The following is a 17,746-nucleotide window of genomic DNA, read 5'->3' as shown; positions in this document are numbered from 1 at the left end:
AGGTACAACAGTTTCCGGCTTCCTCGTCCAGTGCTCCCACCGCCTCCTTCCCTCTATTAAAACAGACCACTCTACTTGGAAACACTACACTAGTCACTAATTTGAGTATGGACTAAAAAGCAATGTTAGAGTGGTAGCTAATACAGGGGATTTTTCGGGCAGTGAAGCTATTCTGTATGATACTGCAATGGTGGACACATGCCATTTGTCAAAATTCATAGAATAAACAACACCAAGAGTGAACCCTGATGTAAACTATGGACTTTGGGTAATAAGTATGTGTCAATGAATGCTCATCAATAGAATTAGGTACCACTCTTATGGTGGGCCAGATAGTGGGGGAGACAGGGAGTGTATTGGGACTCTGTACACGCTGCTCAATTTTTCTGTGAACTTAAAACTGCTCTAAGAAATAAAGTGGCCCTAGCTGGTTTGGCTCAGTGGATAGAGCGTCAGCCTGTGGACTGAAGGGTCCCAGGTTCGATTCTAGTCAAGGGCATGTACCTTGGTTGCGGGCACATCCCCAGTGGGAGGTGTGCAGGAGGCAGCTGATCAATGTTTCTCTCTCATCGATGTTTCTAACTCTCTATCCCTCTCCCTTCCTCTCTGTAAAAAATCAATAAAATATATTTTTTAAAAATAAATAAAAAGAAATAAAGTGAATTTTTTTCTTAAAAAATTGCAGCTAACGTTTACTCAGGGTACACTATGTGCTATTATATATAAACTAGTAACCCTGCACATGAATCCATGTGCCAGTAGGTCGCTGCCGCCCTCCTGTAGCTCTCCACCTGCTGCCCCAACCCTCCTGTAGCTCCCCCTACACCCCCCTCATAGCTTGCTGCCCTGCCCCCTCCTGTAGCTTTCTGCCGCCCGCTTGTAGTTCACTGCCCCACCTTCCTGCAGATCCGTGATCCGGTCATTACGCCGTCGGTCATTACGCCTCATGGCGTAACAGATAATAAGCATATTCCTCTCTTATTATATAGGACTAGTGGCCCGGTGCACGAAATTCGTGCACATTAAAAGGAGATTAATTAGAGGAAATAATTTAATATTGCTATTTGCCCTTTCTCTTTAATAGAAGTGTCAGTGATGAAAGAAAATTAGTAAAATGTATATGAAAACTTTCCTCCTGTCAGAAAGTCAAGTCCCCGCCCACCCATATGCGCCTCAAAATCGCATGAGACCCAGACCTGGCTGGCCCCTGCCCCCATTGGGCTAGATCTAGACCTGGCCAGTCCCACCCTTGTCAAGCCCTGCTGGGTAGGGGATGTAGCCTCAGGTCCCCTGGCCCAGCACTAGGATGGGGGCGTGGCCTGAGATCCCCCAGCCCAGACCTGGGCGGGGGGCGTGCCTTGAGGTACCCCGTCAAGCCCCACCAGGCTGGGGGCGCAGCCTCAGGTCCCCCAGCCTGGCACCGGGAGGGGGGCATAGCCTCAGGTCCCCCATCAAGCCCCACTGGCAGGGAGGTGCAGCCTCAAGTCCCCCGTCAAGCCCTGCTGGGTGGGGGCTGCGGCCTGAGTTCCTCCAACCCAGCACAGGGGGTGCACCTTGAGGTTCCCTGTCAAGCCCCACTGGGTGGAGGTCCCCTATCAAGCCCCGCCAGGCAGCGGGGCACAGCCTCAGGTCCCCTGGCCCAGTGTTGAGGCAGGGGATGCGGCCTGAGTTCCCCCGGCCTTAAGTCCCCTGTCAAGCCCCACCTTGTGGGGGGCACGGCCTGAGGTCCCCTGGCCTGGCACCAGGGCAGGGGGCATGGCCTGAGATCCTCTGGCCTGGTGCCAAGGCGGGAGGCACAGCCTGAGGTCCCCTGTCAAGCCCAGCCAGGCAAGGGGGCACAGCCTCAGGTGCCCTGGCCCGGTGCTGGGGCGGGGGGTGCGGTCTGAGATCCCCCGGCCTGGTGCTGGAGTAGAGGGCACGGCCTGAGTTCCCCCGACCCAGCACTGGGGGTGCACCTTGAGGTCCTCTGTCAAGCCCCGCTGGGTGGGGGGTGTGGTCTGAAGTCCCCTGGCCTAGTGCTGGAGTGGAGGGTGTAGCCTGAGTTCCCCCAACCCAGAACTGGGGGTGCACCTTGAGGTCCTCTGTCAAGCCCTGCTGGGTTGGGGGTGCGGTCTGAGGTCCCCTGGCCTGGTGCTGGGGTAAAGGGCACAGCCTGAATTCCCCCGACCCAGCACGGGGGGTGCACCTTGAGGTCCCCTGTCAAGCCCTGTGGGGTGGGGGGCACGGCCTGAGGTCCCCTGTCAAGCCCAGCCAGGCAGAGGGGCACAGACTCAGGTCCCCTGGCCCGGTGCTGGGCGGGGGATGCAGCCTGAGGTCCCCCGTCAAGCCCTGCTGGGCAGGGGGTGCGGTCTGAGGTCCCCCAGCCTGGTTCCAGGGTGGGGGGGCATGGCCTGAAATCCCCTGTCAAGCCCCACCTGGTGGGGGGAGCAGCCTGAGGTCCCCTAGCCCAGCACCAGGACGGGAAGCGCACCTTGAGGTCCCCCATCAAGCCCCGCCGGGCAGGGGGCATGGCCTCAGGTCCCCTGGCCTGGCACCGGGGTGGGGGGCATGGCCTGACGTCCCCTGTCAAGCCCCATGGGGCGGGGGAAGGCGTAGCCTCAAGTCCCTGCTGATTGCTCGTTAAGGCTCCTTATGGGAACTTGGCTTCAGCTGTAGGTGCATCCATCTTTTGTGACGGAGTGATGGTCAATTAGCATATTCCCTCTTTATTAGATAGGATGCTTTGCATGTATTAATTCCTTTAATGCTCCCAACCCTGAGGTCGAAATTATTGTGCCCATTTTACAGATGAGAAAACAGAGGCACAGAGAATTTAATAATCTTGTGATTAATAAGATTATTAACTTAACAAAGCTAATGAGTAGCAGAGCCGGGCTTTGAACTCGGGCAGTCTGCCCCAAGGTGCCCTCTCCTGACCATCACACTCTGCTGCCTCTAAGCAACAGCAAACCTACATTTACCTACCTGTATTCTACATTTCAAACCAGCCTTTCTCCTCATGAGTATGAATTAATGCGGATTTCTTGTCATTCTAACAGTATACATGCCCTGTGGCATAAGACAGGTAGACAGCTCAATTATATCATTTTTAACTTAGAAATAGGAACAATTTGGAAAGTTAAGAGCATTTTAGCTACTGGATACCTACTTTATCTTATTGACATTCAATTTATGCAACTTGGATTCTAGAGTAAACAGACTCAAAAGGCCCATTTTCTTGGACACTACAGCAGCTGCTCCTTTTTACTTTTAATTTGCTCTGTGCTTTGGAGAGTCTCATTACCAAGCTGGGTAGATGCAGGCTGGGCTGCATCATAATCAACTTAACCAGAGGGAAGAGCAGCCTGATTGTCACCTAAATAACAGAGACTGAATATACAGGCTAAAGGTTCTCCCACCCATGAGGCATAACCCCTACAGCACAGCTCTCTATGCTGTGGCTTTGTTTCAAAGTTCCCCAAGAACTCTGGAAACCTGGTCATTGATCTCTATACCATTTGTAAGCCAGGCTCACGAACATGGATGAGCCTTCGAGTGCGCCCAGAGCATCAAGTGACATGGTCTCTAGAAGCTCAGTGCCAAAGCAGCTTTTAGCAGTTAATAAAGATCAAGATTCCCAGCTCCCAACACAAATAGCAATGCCGCTCTTCTCAGCATCATCCTCAGAGCAGTAAAGGGGGACAAGTGGTAACAGCCTCACAATCCCTAATAACTAAATAAAGGCAAGCCCCAAAAAGTATAGGTTAATGCAACATCTTGCAAACAGCATGGTATTTTTTTTATCCTTTTTATTGATTTCAGAGAGGAAGGGAGAGGGAGAAATAGAATATCAATGATGAGAGAGAATCATTGATTGGCTGCCTCCAGCATGCCCCCTACTGGGGATCGAGCCTGCTACCTGGGCATGTGCCCTTGACCAGAATCGAACCCAGGACCCTTCAGTCCACAGGCCGACACTCTATCCACTGAGCCAAACCGGCTAAGGCAACAACATGCTATTTTAAATGCACACTTGTAAAGGGACCATATGTACATTCTCTCATAGAACTAAAAACTGCCCTCTTACTTACCTTTTTTACAAACTAGGTTTTTATGTTGAGTAAAATTACAATTACATGGGCCCCATGTAACCAAAAACTTCATTAGTGCCAATATTTTTTAACATCTACATTGTGTTAGACAGAATCATCTCCTATACTTGAATGTCTTCAGTCAGAGATAACAGTATCATAAGATCTAATTTACTAGGGAGCTACTGTAAGTGGTCAGTATGCTACTCAGTATCATCTTCATTTTCTAAGTAAACCACTATTCAGAAGCCTCCCCACAGCATCCCCCTCCACAGGAAGCCTCTGCTGACTCCCAAAGGTAGAACTGTTCTCGCCTCTCCTCTGGGCTCCACTGTCCATATGCAAACATGTCAGAACACCTCTTACACTTCAGAGATTTTGTTTGTTTACTGTCTGCTCCCCCCATAGACTGTATGCCACCAAAGGCAGGAACCACATAGCAGTGTCTTAGCACACAGTGGCATTTAACACATCCTTATTGAGGGGATAGATAAACAGATGCAAGCACCAAAAAATGACCCTGAGGCACCACAACACACAGCCTTGGCCACAGCGGTCACTCACACTAAGTTTGTATACGCCAACTTACTAACTGCACAATTTTGGGGAAGTCACAACTCTCCATGAACATCAGTTTCCTCATCATACACAAAATATAATAAAATTCAGGCCTCACAAAACTGGTTGAGGAGATGATGTAAGTAAAGCATTTTATAAACTATAAAACAACTAGAGGCCCGGTGCACGAATTTGTGCACGGGTGGGGTCTGGCTGGCCTGCCCCAATGGGGGCCCATGAGCCGGGCTGGAGGGGAGGGGCCACAGGTTATTGGCTGACAGGCCCCGCCCCTGTTCGGGGTGTACGGGGCCAATTGGGGGCTGGGCTGGCCTGGGGGGGTGCCGATCAGGGCACGAATCAGGCTGGTTGGCTGCCGCAGTGCGTGTCATAGCCACTGGTTGTTCTGATCATTCTGGTTGTTCCACCGTTCTGGTCGCTGGCCTTTTATACATATAGATATACTCCAGCTATTATTATTAACTAGAAAACTGGTGCACAAAATTCGTGCATGGGGGGGTGTCCCTCAGCTCAGCCTGCACCCTCTCCAATCTGGGATCCCTCTCACAATCCAGGACTGCTGGCTCCCGATTGCTTGCCTGCCTGCCTGATTGCCCCTAACTGCTTCTGCCTGACAGCCTGATCACCCCCTAACCACTCCCCTGACAGCCTGATTGACGTCTAACTGCTCCCATGCCAGCCCAACTTTCCCTAACTGCCTTCCCCTGCAGGCCAGATCACCCCTAACTTCCCTCCCCTGTTGGCCTGGTCATCCCTAACTGTCCTCCCCTGCAGGCCTGGTCACCCTTAACTGCCCTCCCCTGCCAGCCTGGTTGCCCCCAACTGCCCTCCCCCTGCAGGCCTGGTTGCCCCCAACTGCCCTCCCCTGCAGGACTGGTTGCCTCTAACTGCCCTCCCCTGCCGGCCCAGTCACCCCCAACTTCCCTCCCCTGCAGGCCTGGTTGCCCCCAACTGCCTTCCCCTGCAGGCCTGGGTCCCCCCCAATTGTCCTCCCTTGCAGGCCTGGTCACCCCTAACTGCCCTCCCCTGCAGGCCCGATTGCCCCCAACTTCCCTCCCTTGCAGGCCTGGTCCCTCCCAACTGCCCTCACCTGTTGGCCTGACCGCCCACAACTGCCCTCCCCTGCCGGCCATCTTGTGGCGGCCATCTTGTGTCCACATGGGGGCAGCCATCTTTGACCACATGGGGGCGGCCATCTTGTGTGTTGGAGTGATGGTCAATTTGCATATTACCTCTTTATTATATAGGATACTACTACCACTACTACTAATACTTAAGAAATTTTCAGAAATGTGTTTAAAGACTTTCAACCAAAATAGTTAATAATTATGAAGTAGAAAATAAAACTAAGTTAAACACCCCACTCTCTAGTCGTTGTGACCTTCTAAGACTCTGTACAGGGCAGTGTGAGCTCTGGACTGAGAACATCCCCCACCCTGCCACCAGAACTTCCCACAGATGTGAGGAAGGTGGCCTTGCACCTCTAAGCCTCATCCCCGCAAAACAGGATAATAGGAATCGCCCTTCCACTCTACCGGGTTGTATGAGGGCACACTGAGAAACAGGAAGAGAAAACAGCTTGCACAGTAGAATACAGGCTGTTCTTTTTTTTCAGTCTTTAATGAACTCTTACCTTAAGGTAGCCTCCAGCAGAGACCAGCATTTTGCTATCTGGAGAAAAGCAGAGGTCGGTCACCCAGCCCCCATGGGTAGCAGCTCCCTCTTCTACGGAAATTGGAGCACACAAATGAAGAAGTGCACCGCTTGAGACATTCCATATCTACATAAACATGATACAATTCATTAACAGGGCTGCCCAGAAATTCTTTATAAATAGCTACCTCATCTGAAACATATTTGAAAATCTTTCTTAAAAACGTAATTACAATTCAATGATACCTTCGGGATTTTTTTAGATTGAGTTCTCGTTCAAATTTTTTAAAAACACTAATTATAACACAAATGTATTGCTTACAATATTTATCATTAACTATACTCCCAAAGGTAAAACAAAAGGACTTAGAGTGATGGATTAAAATACTGTGACTTTCTTCATTTAATAAAAAGAGAATAATGGGAGAAAAAAGGAATAAACAAAAAAGACCTAGCATATGAACTACCTCAAAATAAAAACAACAACAAAGAAATGTCACCCCAACAAATTATTTTAAAAAAGAATTCTAGCCCTAGCTGGTTTGGCTCAGTGGATAGAGCGTCAGCCTGCTGATTCAAGGGTCCCAGGTTCGATTCTGGCCAAGGGCACATGCCCAGGTTGTGGGCTCGATCCCCGGTGGGAGGCGTGCAGGAGGCAGCCGATCAATGATTCTCTCCCATCACTGATGTTTCTATCTCTCACTCTCCCTTCCTCTGTGAAATCAATAAAGAAATATATTTTTCAAATAAAAAAGAATTCTACTCTAAGATTAACCACTAAGAATGTTGACAGATGTCATTCAAATATGTAAACCATATATATTTTAAACACGAAGTCAAAAAAATCTAGAAGTCCCAATAAGGTTCTAAATATACATGATTATTTTACTAGACTCTTAATAAACAACCCAATTACTTACAGATGTTAATATTCCCATTTATTTCCAGTGACACAATATATAAGCAGTACTCTAATTTTTCAAAGAAATGCATATCAGATTTTTTTTTTTTTTAAAGCCCATCTGGAATGGCTCAGTTGATTACCAATTCAAGTCCTGGTCAGGGAACATACCTGGGTTGTAGGTTTCATCCCAGTCAGGGAGCATATGCAACCGATTGATGCTTCTTTTTCCTATCTCTTTCTCTCTCTCTCTTCCTCTCTCTTTCTCATTCCCTTCCTCCCTCTTTCTAAGCATGTCCTCAGGTTGAGGATTTAAAAAGAAAGATTATACAGAGAATAAAGTTTAAATTTTAAAAAATAGAGGCACTGCCTGGCCAGTGTAGCTCAGTGGTTGAGCATTTACCTATGACCCAGGAGGTCATGGTTTGATTCCCAGTCAGGGCATATGCCTGGGTTGTGGGCTCGATTACCAGTAGGGACATGCAGGAGGCAGATGACTGATGATTCTCTTTCATCTTGATGTTTCTATCTCTCTCTCCTTCTCTTTGAAACCTAAAAAAATTAAAAGTTAAAAAATAGAGGCATAAAAAAATCAAAAAGAATTATATGGAATCTAAAATAGTCAAACTCACAGAAACAGAGAATAAAATGATGATTGTCAGGGGCTAAGAGGAAGAAAAAATGGGGAGGTTATGGTCAAAGGTTACAAAGTTTGTTATACAAGATATATATACTGTATTGGGTATTTAAAATGTGCTCAGAAGAGGGTAGACCTTATGTTAAGTGTTATTACCACTCACAAAGAAAATAATAATAATAAAGAGGGTGGGAGGGAACTTTGGGATGTGATGACTATGTCTAGGGCCTGATGGTGGTGATGATTTCAAGGGTGTATATATACCCCCAAACTCACTGAATTGTTTACATTAACTATGTACAGCTTTTTACATGCTAAGCATACCTCAATAAAGTAATATTAATGAATGAATGATAAATAAATAAATAAGGCCATAAAAGTACCCCAAAAAAAGAATCAAATGGAAAAGCTCATTAGAAAGAATTCCGTAAGATATACTACAGAGAGGCAATTTTTTCCTTCAGGGTTTCTGAAAAATGAAACACTGCCTCATAACCAGTAAAGGAGCCCTTTCATCCAAGATGAGAACTTAGAGCAAAATGAATGTCCCACACAGCCACTTGAGCTGGCGTGGCATATATGAGAACGGTGTAGAGAAGACTGGTTACTTAGTGCTCAAGCAGGAGAATCTCCTTGTTCCTGGAAAGCCTATCTGGTAACGCCTGTATTCTTGCCAACTGCAGACTCTCTCCTTCTTCTGCATTATATACCTACTCCTTGAATTTTAAATTCTTTTTTTATAAAAAAGAAAAAGAAAAAAACAAGACTCTCCTCAAATATACTGGTTACCATAGCAGCCATCCCCAGTGCCCAAACCTTTCCCATCAAGTGCCCACTCCTTCTAACAACCAGAGGCAGGCAGCGCCATGAGGCCTGCCATAGGCCACATTGTAAAACTTGACTATCTAATGGGTATGATGCTAAAGAGATGTTTTCTTTCAGTGCTGAAAACATCTAAATATGCAATTCATTTATAATCTAGATAATGATTTACAAAATTATTTTCCCCAAGTTCTGCCCACTAAAAACAACCTTTGGTTCAGGTCCAAGAATTAAGATGACTCATTCTCAAGATAACAGCAGAGAACCAACTGCAAATAACTAGGGCATCTGCCTCCTCACATACATAGGAAATGCTTCGCTCTAAAATGAATTCTTTCTGCAGTAGAATGCAGCTGTGAACACAACGTGCACAGAAAAAAAACAAAGAACTCATCCATCCAGAACCCAGTGCTTCCCGGTCCCATTAACAAAGGTCCCCAGTGTGGTGCAGGGGGCTTGGCCCAAGCCACACGAGGAGCAGTGCTTCACATCGCAAACACCCTACCCTGATTTCCCCATTGTCATCTCCAGTCGCCAACAGGGTGCTGTCCACAGAGAAGGCAGAGCAGCGCACACAGCCTTTGTGGCCCTTCAATTCATGAAGAGGGGAAAGGAGTTCAAAACTCCAAATCTGGAAGGCAATTAGAATTGTTTAGGAACGGTAAATACATTCAAAATAAGCATCTGCGAACCCTGCCTTGAGTGTTAGTTAACCACAAACTTGATCATATGGAAGTTCATAAACCTTCTTGAGAGGCCCAAGTTCCCACTTGTAACCTTGTTCCTTGTTGAGTTTCCCTTTAATTATTAAATTAACTCAGCTCAAGGATCAAAGTTCTTAACTTTAGATTTAGAAGAAAGAACAGTACATGAGTAAAGATCAGTCTGTGCATTCTGGCTCCACTATTTACTAGTTCCTTGTGGCCTACGACAATCCACGTAAGTTGCTGTTGCTTTAATTTCTGCATCTGTAAAATGGGGACCAAAGTACTGATGATGTGAGGATTAAATGAGATAATAGAGTGAAATTCCTAGCACAGGGCCTAACATATGACAAGAGTTCTTTAAAGGTTAGTCACTATACTATCCTACAATCCTGGCAGTCAAATAGAGTTCTTTTCTTTCCAATATTCTCCCTTATGATCCTGTCACCATTCAACAAGCATAGACTGAAAACTACCATCTTCCAAGCACTGTGAGCTAAGATCTGGTGATACAAAGATGAACTGGATATAGCTCCTATCCTAGAAAAGTTTGTAATTTAATCAGAACGCTGGCTTGTGAATGGCTAAGTGAACAGCTCTATGAAGTAAATGCTCTAATAAATGTGAAAACATGGAATGGGCACACTGATGGTGAAGCAGCTAATCTTGCCTGAGGGCAAGGAAAGGGCTCACTGAAGAGCTGGCACCAAATCTAGGTATGAAGAATGAGTCAAAATGCTTCGGGGTAAAAAGGAATAGAAGGTCGTGTCAAGCCACAGTTATAGCATGCACAAAAAGTTGGAGGGAGAAGCAGCCTGGACAGAGGGAACAATGGTGGTGAGGGCCTGGGCTGGGGGGCAGGGGCGGGCTAGAAGGGGTCAGTGCAAGGGGGGACATTCATAATACTTTTAACAACAAAGATTTTAAAAATAAAATAACAAAACAAAACAAAAACAAAAAAAGGAAAGAGATGGTGATGAGCTAAGGAATCCGGCTTACAAACCATCAGGTCAGGGAGGTGTTTCAGCAGGGACTCAGAATGCAGTAGGGAAGATAAACTGGAGGAGGCACAGACCAGAGGCAGGCCCACCAATGAAGGAAGAGAGCCTAGTCTTATGGGTGGGGGCAAGGAGGAAAAGAAGGATCCAAGAGATATCAAGAAGTAATCAACAGAACACAAAAGACAGGGTAGAGTCCCAGGCAATTCCAAGGTTTGTAGTTTGGAAAGATAGGTAGATAATAATGCCATTAACAAGATGGATAAAAAATAAGAAAATGGAGTATTCAATGTCCCCAAATAGGCAGCACCATTTCACTGAAATGTGATTTTCAGAAACACCAACTTATATCAATTATATAAAAACCTTACTGTGGGTGTGCAATTAAATGTAAACCCTTTTCAATGCTTTTTATTGCCTATAATATGCAGGAGAGATTGCATTTGCTTAGTAACAACAAAAGTAATCAGTAAGGAAGAAATCAAAAGTCCTTAATGTTATTCATTTAATCATCTGATACCAACTAAAGGCCAATGGGAATCCTTTAAAAACTACACAATAAGACAGACATGCAGACAGAAACATATTATTCCACTTTACACATTATTTGGACTCATAATGCATAGGACTCTTAATACATAACTGATACCAAAGTTTTATGCATGCACATTTCAGCTGACCCACCTACCTTTGCAGTGTTGTCAGCAGAGGTAGATGAAAACTTGGTGGCATCGGGAGAAACAACACAAGAAAGTACTGTATCCTGGTGACAGACAAAGTCTTTTTCTATTCGTCCGGTGGTGATATTCCATACCTTCAAAGAAAAACTCAGAAGGTGACACTTGTAAGACCATTCTGTGTTTCTGAACATAATCAGCTAGAAGACAGGCCTATACAATAAGAGCGCTAGCACACTGGTTGTTCTGACCCCTTTACGTGCCCTTTAGTACAAATGTTCATAAACACAGAGCACATGTAGGTGACTGCAGTCAACTGACAACAACATGAGAACACAAGTTTGAAAATTAAGTAGTTACTTATCAACCATCTGCTTCTGGCTGTCACAATATCATCACTGCAATATTAGAATACTTAAAAAAAAAAATCTAAGTGTTTCAAATTACCTTCACCGTTCCATCAAATGACCAGGAAAGCAGTCTTGAATTCTTCAAGAGCCTAAAGTCTTTCACTGTTTCCTGATGGGCTTGCAGAAAGAAATATTCCTCTGATTGCCAATTCCATACCTGAATATTAAAAAAATGTAAGTGTTATAACATTCTCCCCATAACAGCCCATTGGAGGGGTGGGGAAGAATGTGATCCCCTAGAAAGAATACTGTGCCCCATTATACAGACAGAGAAAACCTGAGGTTAAATAACTTGACTAGGAGTAAAATAAAATATGTTTCCTCCTGAATAAAATTTGTTTTCTTTAGTTGCTGGAGAGCAGTTAATTACACCAGAAGATAGAGAAAAGCCACCACATGCTAGTGAGCTCACCATCTGATTAAATTTTCCAGAGAAAATTATCCTAATTACAGATTTTCTGACCTCATAAGCCAGGCTAGTCTGGAGAGTAGCTCCACTAAAGCTACTGAATCTTACTGGCCCATGCCTGGCAAGGTCAATTGACCAGAGCAGCTTCAGACAAGGTCACAGAATTTCCAAGATCCAGATATCTCAGCTATAACTTAATGCAATCCTCAAAAATGACAAAGGAAGTGATATATACATTATTTTTAATTTTTCACATGGAGCTCCAAGAAAAGTCCTCAGGAAAAAGGGAAGAAGAAGCTGAAATAAGATAAGTAACTGGCACAAAATAAGCCATACAAATATATGTTTGTATGTATACATAGGTAAACATATGTATATCTGAAATCTACCTATACTCTTATTAACCAATGTCACCCCAATAAATTCAATTTTTTAAAATGTGTGGACATATAGTAAAAAAAATGTAAGGCACATAGGTGAACAAAACTTTTACTTCTATGTCATGTCCATGTACAGAACCCTTAATTACTAAATCAAACCAACTATGTTTACAGTCTTACTAGAGGCCCAGTGCACGAAATTCGTGCACGGGGGGTGTGTCCCTCAGCCCAGCCTGCACCCTCTCCAATCTGGGACCCCTTGAGGGATGTCCGACTACCTGGATCGGGCCTAAACGGGCAGTCGGACATCCCTCTCACAATCCAGGACTGCTGGCTCCCAACTGCTTGCCTGCCTGCCTTCCTGATTGCCCCTAACCGCTTCTGCCTGCCAGCCTGATCACCTCCTAACCACTCCCCTACCAGCCTGATTGATGCTTAACTGCTCCCCTGCCAATCTGTTTGCCCCTAACTACCCTCCCCTGCAGGCCTGGGTCCCCCCCAACTGCCCTTCCCTGCAGGCCCAGTCACCCCCAACTTCCCTCCTCTGCCGGCCTGGTCACCCTTAACTGCCCTCGCCTGCAGGCTTGATCGCCCCAAACTGCCCTCCCTGCAGGCCTGGTCCCTCCCAACTGCCCTCCCCTGCTGGCCTGATTGCCCACAACTGCCCTCCCTTGCAGGCCTGGTCCCTCCCAACTACCCTCCCCTGCTGGCCATCTTGAGGCAGCCATCTTGTGTCCACATGGGGGCAGCCATCTTGTGTGTTGGAGTGATGGTCAATTTGCATATTACTCTTTTATTAAATAGTATTATTAGATAGGATAGAGGCCTGGTTCACGGGTGTGAGCCAGCTGGTTTGCCCTGAAGGGTGTCCCAGATCAGGGTGCGGGTTCCCTTGGGGCATGGGGCAGCCTGGGCGAGGGGCCTGTGGTGGTATGCAGGCTGGCCATGCCCCCCGGCGACCCAAGCGGAGGCCCTGGTATCTGGGATTTATCTATCTTCTGTAATTGAAACTTTGTAGCCTTGAGCAGAGCCAAGCCTCCTGCTTGCTCCATGGCCGTAGCCATTTTTGTTGGGATTTATTTATCTTCTATAATTGAAACTTTGTAGCCTTGAGTGGAGGCCTGGGCCTGCCAGGGTGTACAGAAAGCTTGGCTTCCTCCATCGCCGGGGGCAACCCAACCCTCCTGCTCTCTCTAGCTCCGTGGCTGCTGCCATTTTTGTTGGGATTTATTTATCATCTATAATTGAAACTTTGTAGCCTTGAGTGGAGGCCTGGGCCTGCCAGGGTATGCGGAAAGCTTGGCTTCCTCCATTTCCTGGGAAACCCAAGCCTCCTGCTTGCTCCGTGGCCGCAGCCATCTTGGTTGGGTTAATTTGCATACTTGCTCCTGACTGGCTGGTGGGCATGGCTTGTGGGTGTAGTGGAGTGATGGTTAATTTGCATATTACTCTTTTATTAGATAGGATTAATTCTAGACTTGAAATTAATTTAACAAATATTTACTTAGCACCTATATGTCAGGCAAATATGAATGAAACAAGAATGTAGCATTAAGAAATCTAAGAGTCTAGCAAAAAAATGAGACGTCCCAAAAGCAAACAAACAAACAAACAAACAATAGAAGCTCTATTGATACAGATAAAAGTTCTGTGGAACTAGTCCTATCTGTTTTGGCTGAGTGGATAGAGCATCGGCCTGTAGACTGAAGGGTCCCAAGCTCGATTCCAGTCAAGGACACATGCCCAGGTTGCGGGTTTGATCCCCAGTAGGGGGCATGCAGGAGGCAGCTGATCAATAATTCTCTCTCATCATTGATGTTTCTCTCTCTCTCTCTCTCTCTCCCTCTCCCTACTTTTCTGAAATCAATAAAAATAAATTAAAAAAAAAAGAAGTTCTGCCCTGACCGGTTTGGCTCAGTGGATAGAGCGTCGGCTTGCGGACTGAAGGGGCCCGGGTTCGATTCCAGTCGAGGGCATGTACCTTGGTTGCGGGCACATCCCCGGTGGGAGGTGTGCAGGAGGCAGCTGATCGATGTTTCTCTCCCATCGTTGTTTCTAACTCTCTATTCCTCTCCCTTCCTCTCTGTAAAAAATCAATAAAATATATTTAAAAAAAAAAAAAAAGTAGTTCTGTGGAACTCAAAAAAGCGATTCCTCAGGGACTTGTTGGAGGGGATACATTCAAAGTAGGCTTGAGGCATGGTTTGAGAGTATGATTCACAAACTGTGGAGGGCATTTCAAACAAAGGACATGAGTGCCAGCAGGAAAACATGGACAGATTATAAAGTCCTGCTCATAATCCACAATCTGGCTGGAGTACAGGACATGCAGAGGAACAGTAGGAAAAAAAGGCTGGGAAAATATTTGATAAAACAGCCCAGAGCTTGATATCTGAGCTGTGGACAAGAAGGCAGGTTTCCACAGAGTTTTCTTCTATTTTTAAAAATCAGCCACCACTACAGGTATGCATATTAGTAATATTCTGGATCTGGTTTTAACTCGTGAAGGTTAAGAAGCAGAAATGTCTTTAAGGTTTTTCCTATCGTACTTAGGTAAAATAGTAAAAGAAACGCCATCTCCCTTATCCCCCCTTTCTTTACTCCTTTCTCCTCCACATTTAGCAGCCAACCTCTCCACTGAGCCCTAGATCTCAGATTCTCTCCGTTTCTTCTGCCTCGGAGTGCTCATTCACAGAAACAGGATAGCAGGGACAAGGTATCTTCTATGAGAGCAAGAGAAGCTGGAAGTGAGAATAACTTAAAGAGACTGAATTAGGAATTTCGCATTTTAAGTGATATGTCGGGAGCTTTTCTGGCTCCCCAAATCATATTAGAAAGGAAAGGCACCTGTGCAATTAAACATAAAATATCCCACACCATTCGCACCGGACTTTCTGGGCTTTACTGGACTAGAGGACCAGTGGCTACTATTAATAGCTCTTCCTGGTTGACCAGCACTGCCATTCCCAGCTGTGTCTGATTCCATGTTCATTCCTGCCTTATGTTCTTTATATATAAATACTAGAGGCCCAGTGCACCCTCTCCAATCTGGGATCCCTCTCGCAATCTGGAACCACTGGCTCCTAACCGCTCACCTGCCTGCCTTCCTGATGCCCCTAACAGCTCCCCTGCCAGCCTGACCCCCCTAACTGCCCTCCCCTGCCGGCCTGATCGCCCTAACTGCCTAACTGCTCTCCCCTCCTGGTCTGATCCCCCTAACTGCCTATCTGCTCCCCCCTCCTGGCCTGATCATCCTAACTGCCTATCTGCTCTCCCTTCCTCTCCATGCCCTTCGGGCCCCCAGCTCAGGCATGCTGAGAGGTAAAGAATCAAAAACTAACAAGTTAGACCTCAATTTTCACAACTCTAGGTGCTAAAATCCGACAAGTTAATTCTTCCAATGTTGGCAATAACTTTAGTTTACCTCAATAAAGATTTACTGAAACGTTTTTATATTCCAAGCATTAAGGATACAAAGATGATTAAAATAAACCTCCAAATGGTAACTCTGCAAGGTGTGTGAGGATTTGTGTACACATATCAAATCATCACATTGTATGTCTTACATATGTACAGTTTTGTCAATTATAGTACACCTCAATAAAGGTGTGGGGGACAAACCTCCAATTAATTATATTAAAACACCAAAAACTCAATCAGTCTATTCTTGGAAATAGCTACCAAGAGTTTTGATACATAAAAAGTATTCCTAGTAGTGCAGAAAAAGAGGATGAAACACAACTTAACTCATATTTCTAAAAATAATCTAACTCCAATACCAAAGATATTCCTAGAAAATATTTCTCCCTCTGGCTGAAAATATCTGATCTTTAAGCAGGACATAAAACCCCTGAATTGAGCTTTTGACAGAAAGGCTATACAGTATACAATGTCTCAAAAGAATTGCATCAGATGTAGTTTAGTTTTACCCATTTCAAAGCCATCTGGAAAGGAAGAAGGATGAATATTTCACAGAGTTTCACAGCTAATACACTAGTACCATGGGAGCCTATAATAAGTTTCTGTACTGAAATAGGACTCCCAAAGACATAACATTAAAATTTTCCAAAATAGCCTGACTGGAGTGGCTCAGTGGTTGAGCGTCAACCTATGAACCAGGAGGTCATGGTTTGATTCCCAGTTGGGGCACATGCCCAGGTTGCGGGCTCAATCTCCAGTGTGGGGTGTGCAGGAGGCAGCCGATCGATGATTCTCTCTCATCATTGATGTTTCTATTTCTCCCTTCCTCTCTGAAATCAATAAAAATATATTTCAAAATTTTTTTTCAAAAATAGCTTTGAATAGTGTAAATTATTCTTCTTATTAAATTATTAATAGCAATGTTTTAGGGTAAAATAATTTCCAGCTACATCTACTCAAAGGCAGAACTTTCCTAAATTGCATTAAGGAAAGATATTCATAATACACTTAGTCTACTTATTCATAATAACGTCACTAATGACCTAAACAAAATTGTGTTATATAGAAATAGTGAGGATTGATAAAAGGGTATATGTCTAAATCACAGATAGGATAAGTGGGAGAAGAAAAAAAAGCCAAATTTTCATATAAGGAGGTCAGCAGATAAATCCTCAAAATAAAAATCAAGAATTAGCATTATAAGCATGCAACATGGAACATGAAGAAAAATATCAAAAGAAAAAGCTAAAAGTGGTGCTTCTGGAGAATGAGAAATGGGAGAGTCTGTTTTTCAAAATAAGCCTTATAATACTACTACTTGAGTCTTAAAAGTATGTGCATTGAAATTTGATAAAAATAAATTTTAAAAGAACATATAGGAGGCTTAAGGTCTTTATAGCCACAATCATTCATTATGGTGAACTATTCTTTTTTCAAAAGATTCATCCCTATAATAAACATCTTCCCCTTAAAAGAGAGAATGAAATTATTTCAATGAGATTTTATTGCTATAAAGAAAAATAAAGAGACACTACATAAATGTGGCAAAAAGTATTTATTGATACAAATCCAAATACCAAGGCAGATGGGAAAATTCGAATGAATCCTTGATTTAAAAATAAACAACCTTCCAATAGAGAATTCTAAGTTAAATTGCCTGCCTCACCCACAGAAAAATTTGAAACATAAATGGGTTTCATCTAAAACAATGTGCATAGTCTGAATGTATGCCCACAGTAATATGATGTTAAATAAATGTTTAAAATTCACACCAGATGTGAGCCATAATCGAAGTGTTCCTCTGATAGAGTCAGAATTACATGTGTTAGGAGTTTATCCTCCTTCTCACCTGAATTGTAGAATCATCAGAGCTTGAAATGAGAGTGTTCCCATCAGCTGTGAACTGGATGTGCCGTACAGTGTTCTTGTGCCCATTCCTGGATTGGAAGATTCTGTTGTTTAGGAGTTCTAAAATCTTCAAAGTAGAAAACCACAGAAAATTAATGCAAAGAAACTCAGCAAGACCCAAGCTTATCACCTCAAAGTTATTAAATCAACTACAGAAGGGTATAGAACTTCCATCTCATAG

General features: G+C 44.6%; 1 protein-coding gene across 1 annotated transcript in view; it reads right to left on the bottom strand.

Annotated features, from left to right (window-relative positions):
• APAF1 (apoptotic peptidase activating factor 1) overlaps positions 1-17,746 on the bottom strand; it is an 84,690-nt gene that overhangs the window by 4,680 nt on the left and 62,264 nt on the right. The window contains exons 22-26 of the mRNA XM_080661082.1: positions 17,507-17,632; positions 11,486-11,605; positions 11,050-11,175; positions 9,165-9,290; positions 6,280-6,426 (exon numbers count right to left, since the gene is read on the bottom strand). Coding sequence (XP_080517208.1) covers positions 6,280-6,426; positions 9,165-9,290; positions 11,050-11,175; positions 11,486-11,605; positions 17,507-17,632 — 645 coding nt within the window. The remainder of the gene's footprint in view (positions 1-6,279; positions 6,427-9,164; positions 9,291-11,049; positions 11,176-11,485; positions 11,606-17,506; positions 17,633-17,746) is intronic.

Source organism: Plecotus auritus (assembly GCF_963455305.1).
Source record: "Plecotus auritus genome assembly, chromosome: 3".
Lineage (NCBI taxonomy): Eukaryota > Metazoa > Chordata > Mammalia > Chiroptera > Vespertilionidae > Plecotus > Plecotus auritus.
Note: the sequence above shows the minus strand (reverse complement) of the source record. Positions and strands in the feature narration are given on the sequence as shown.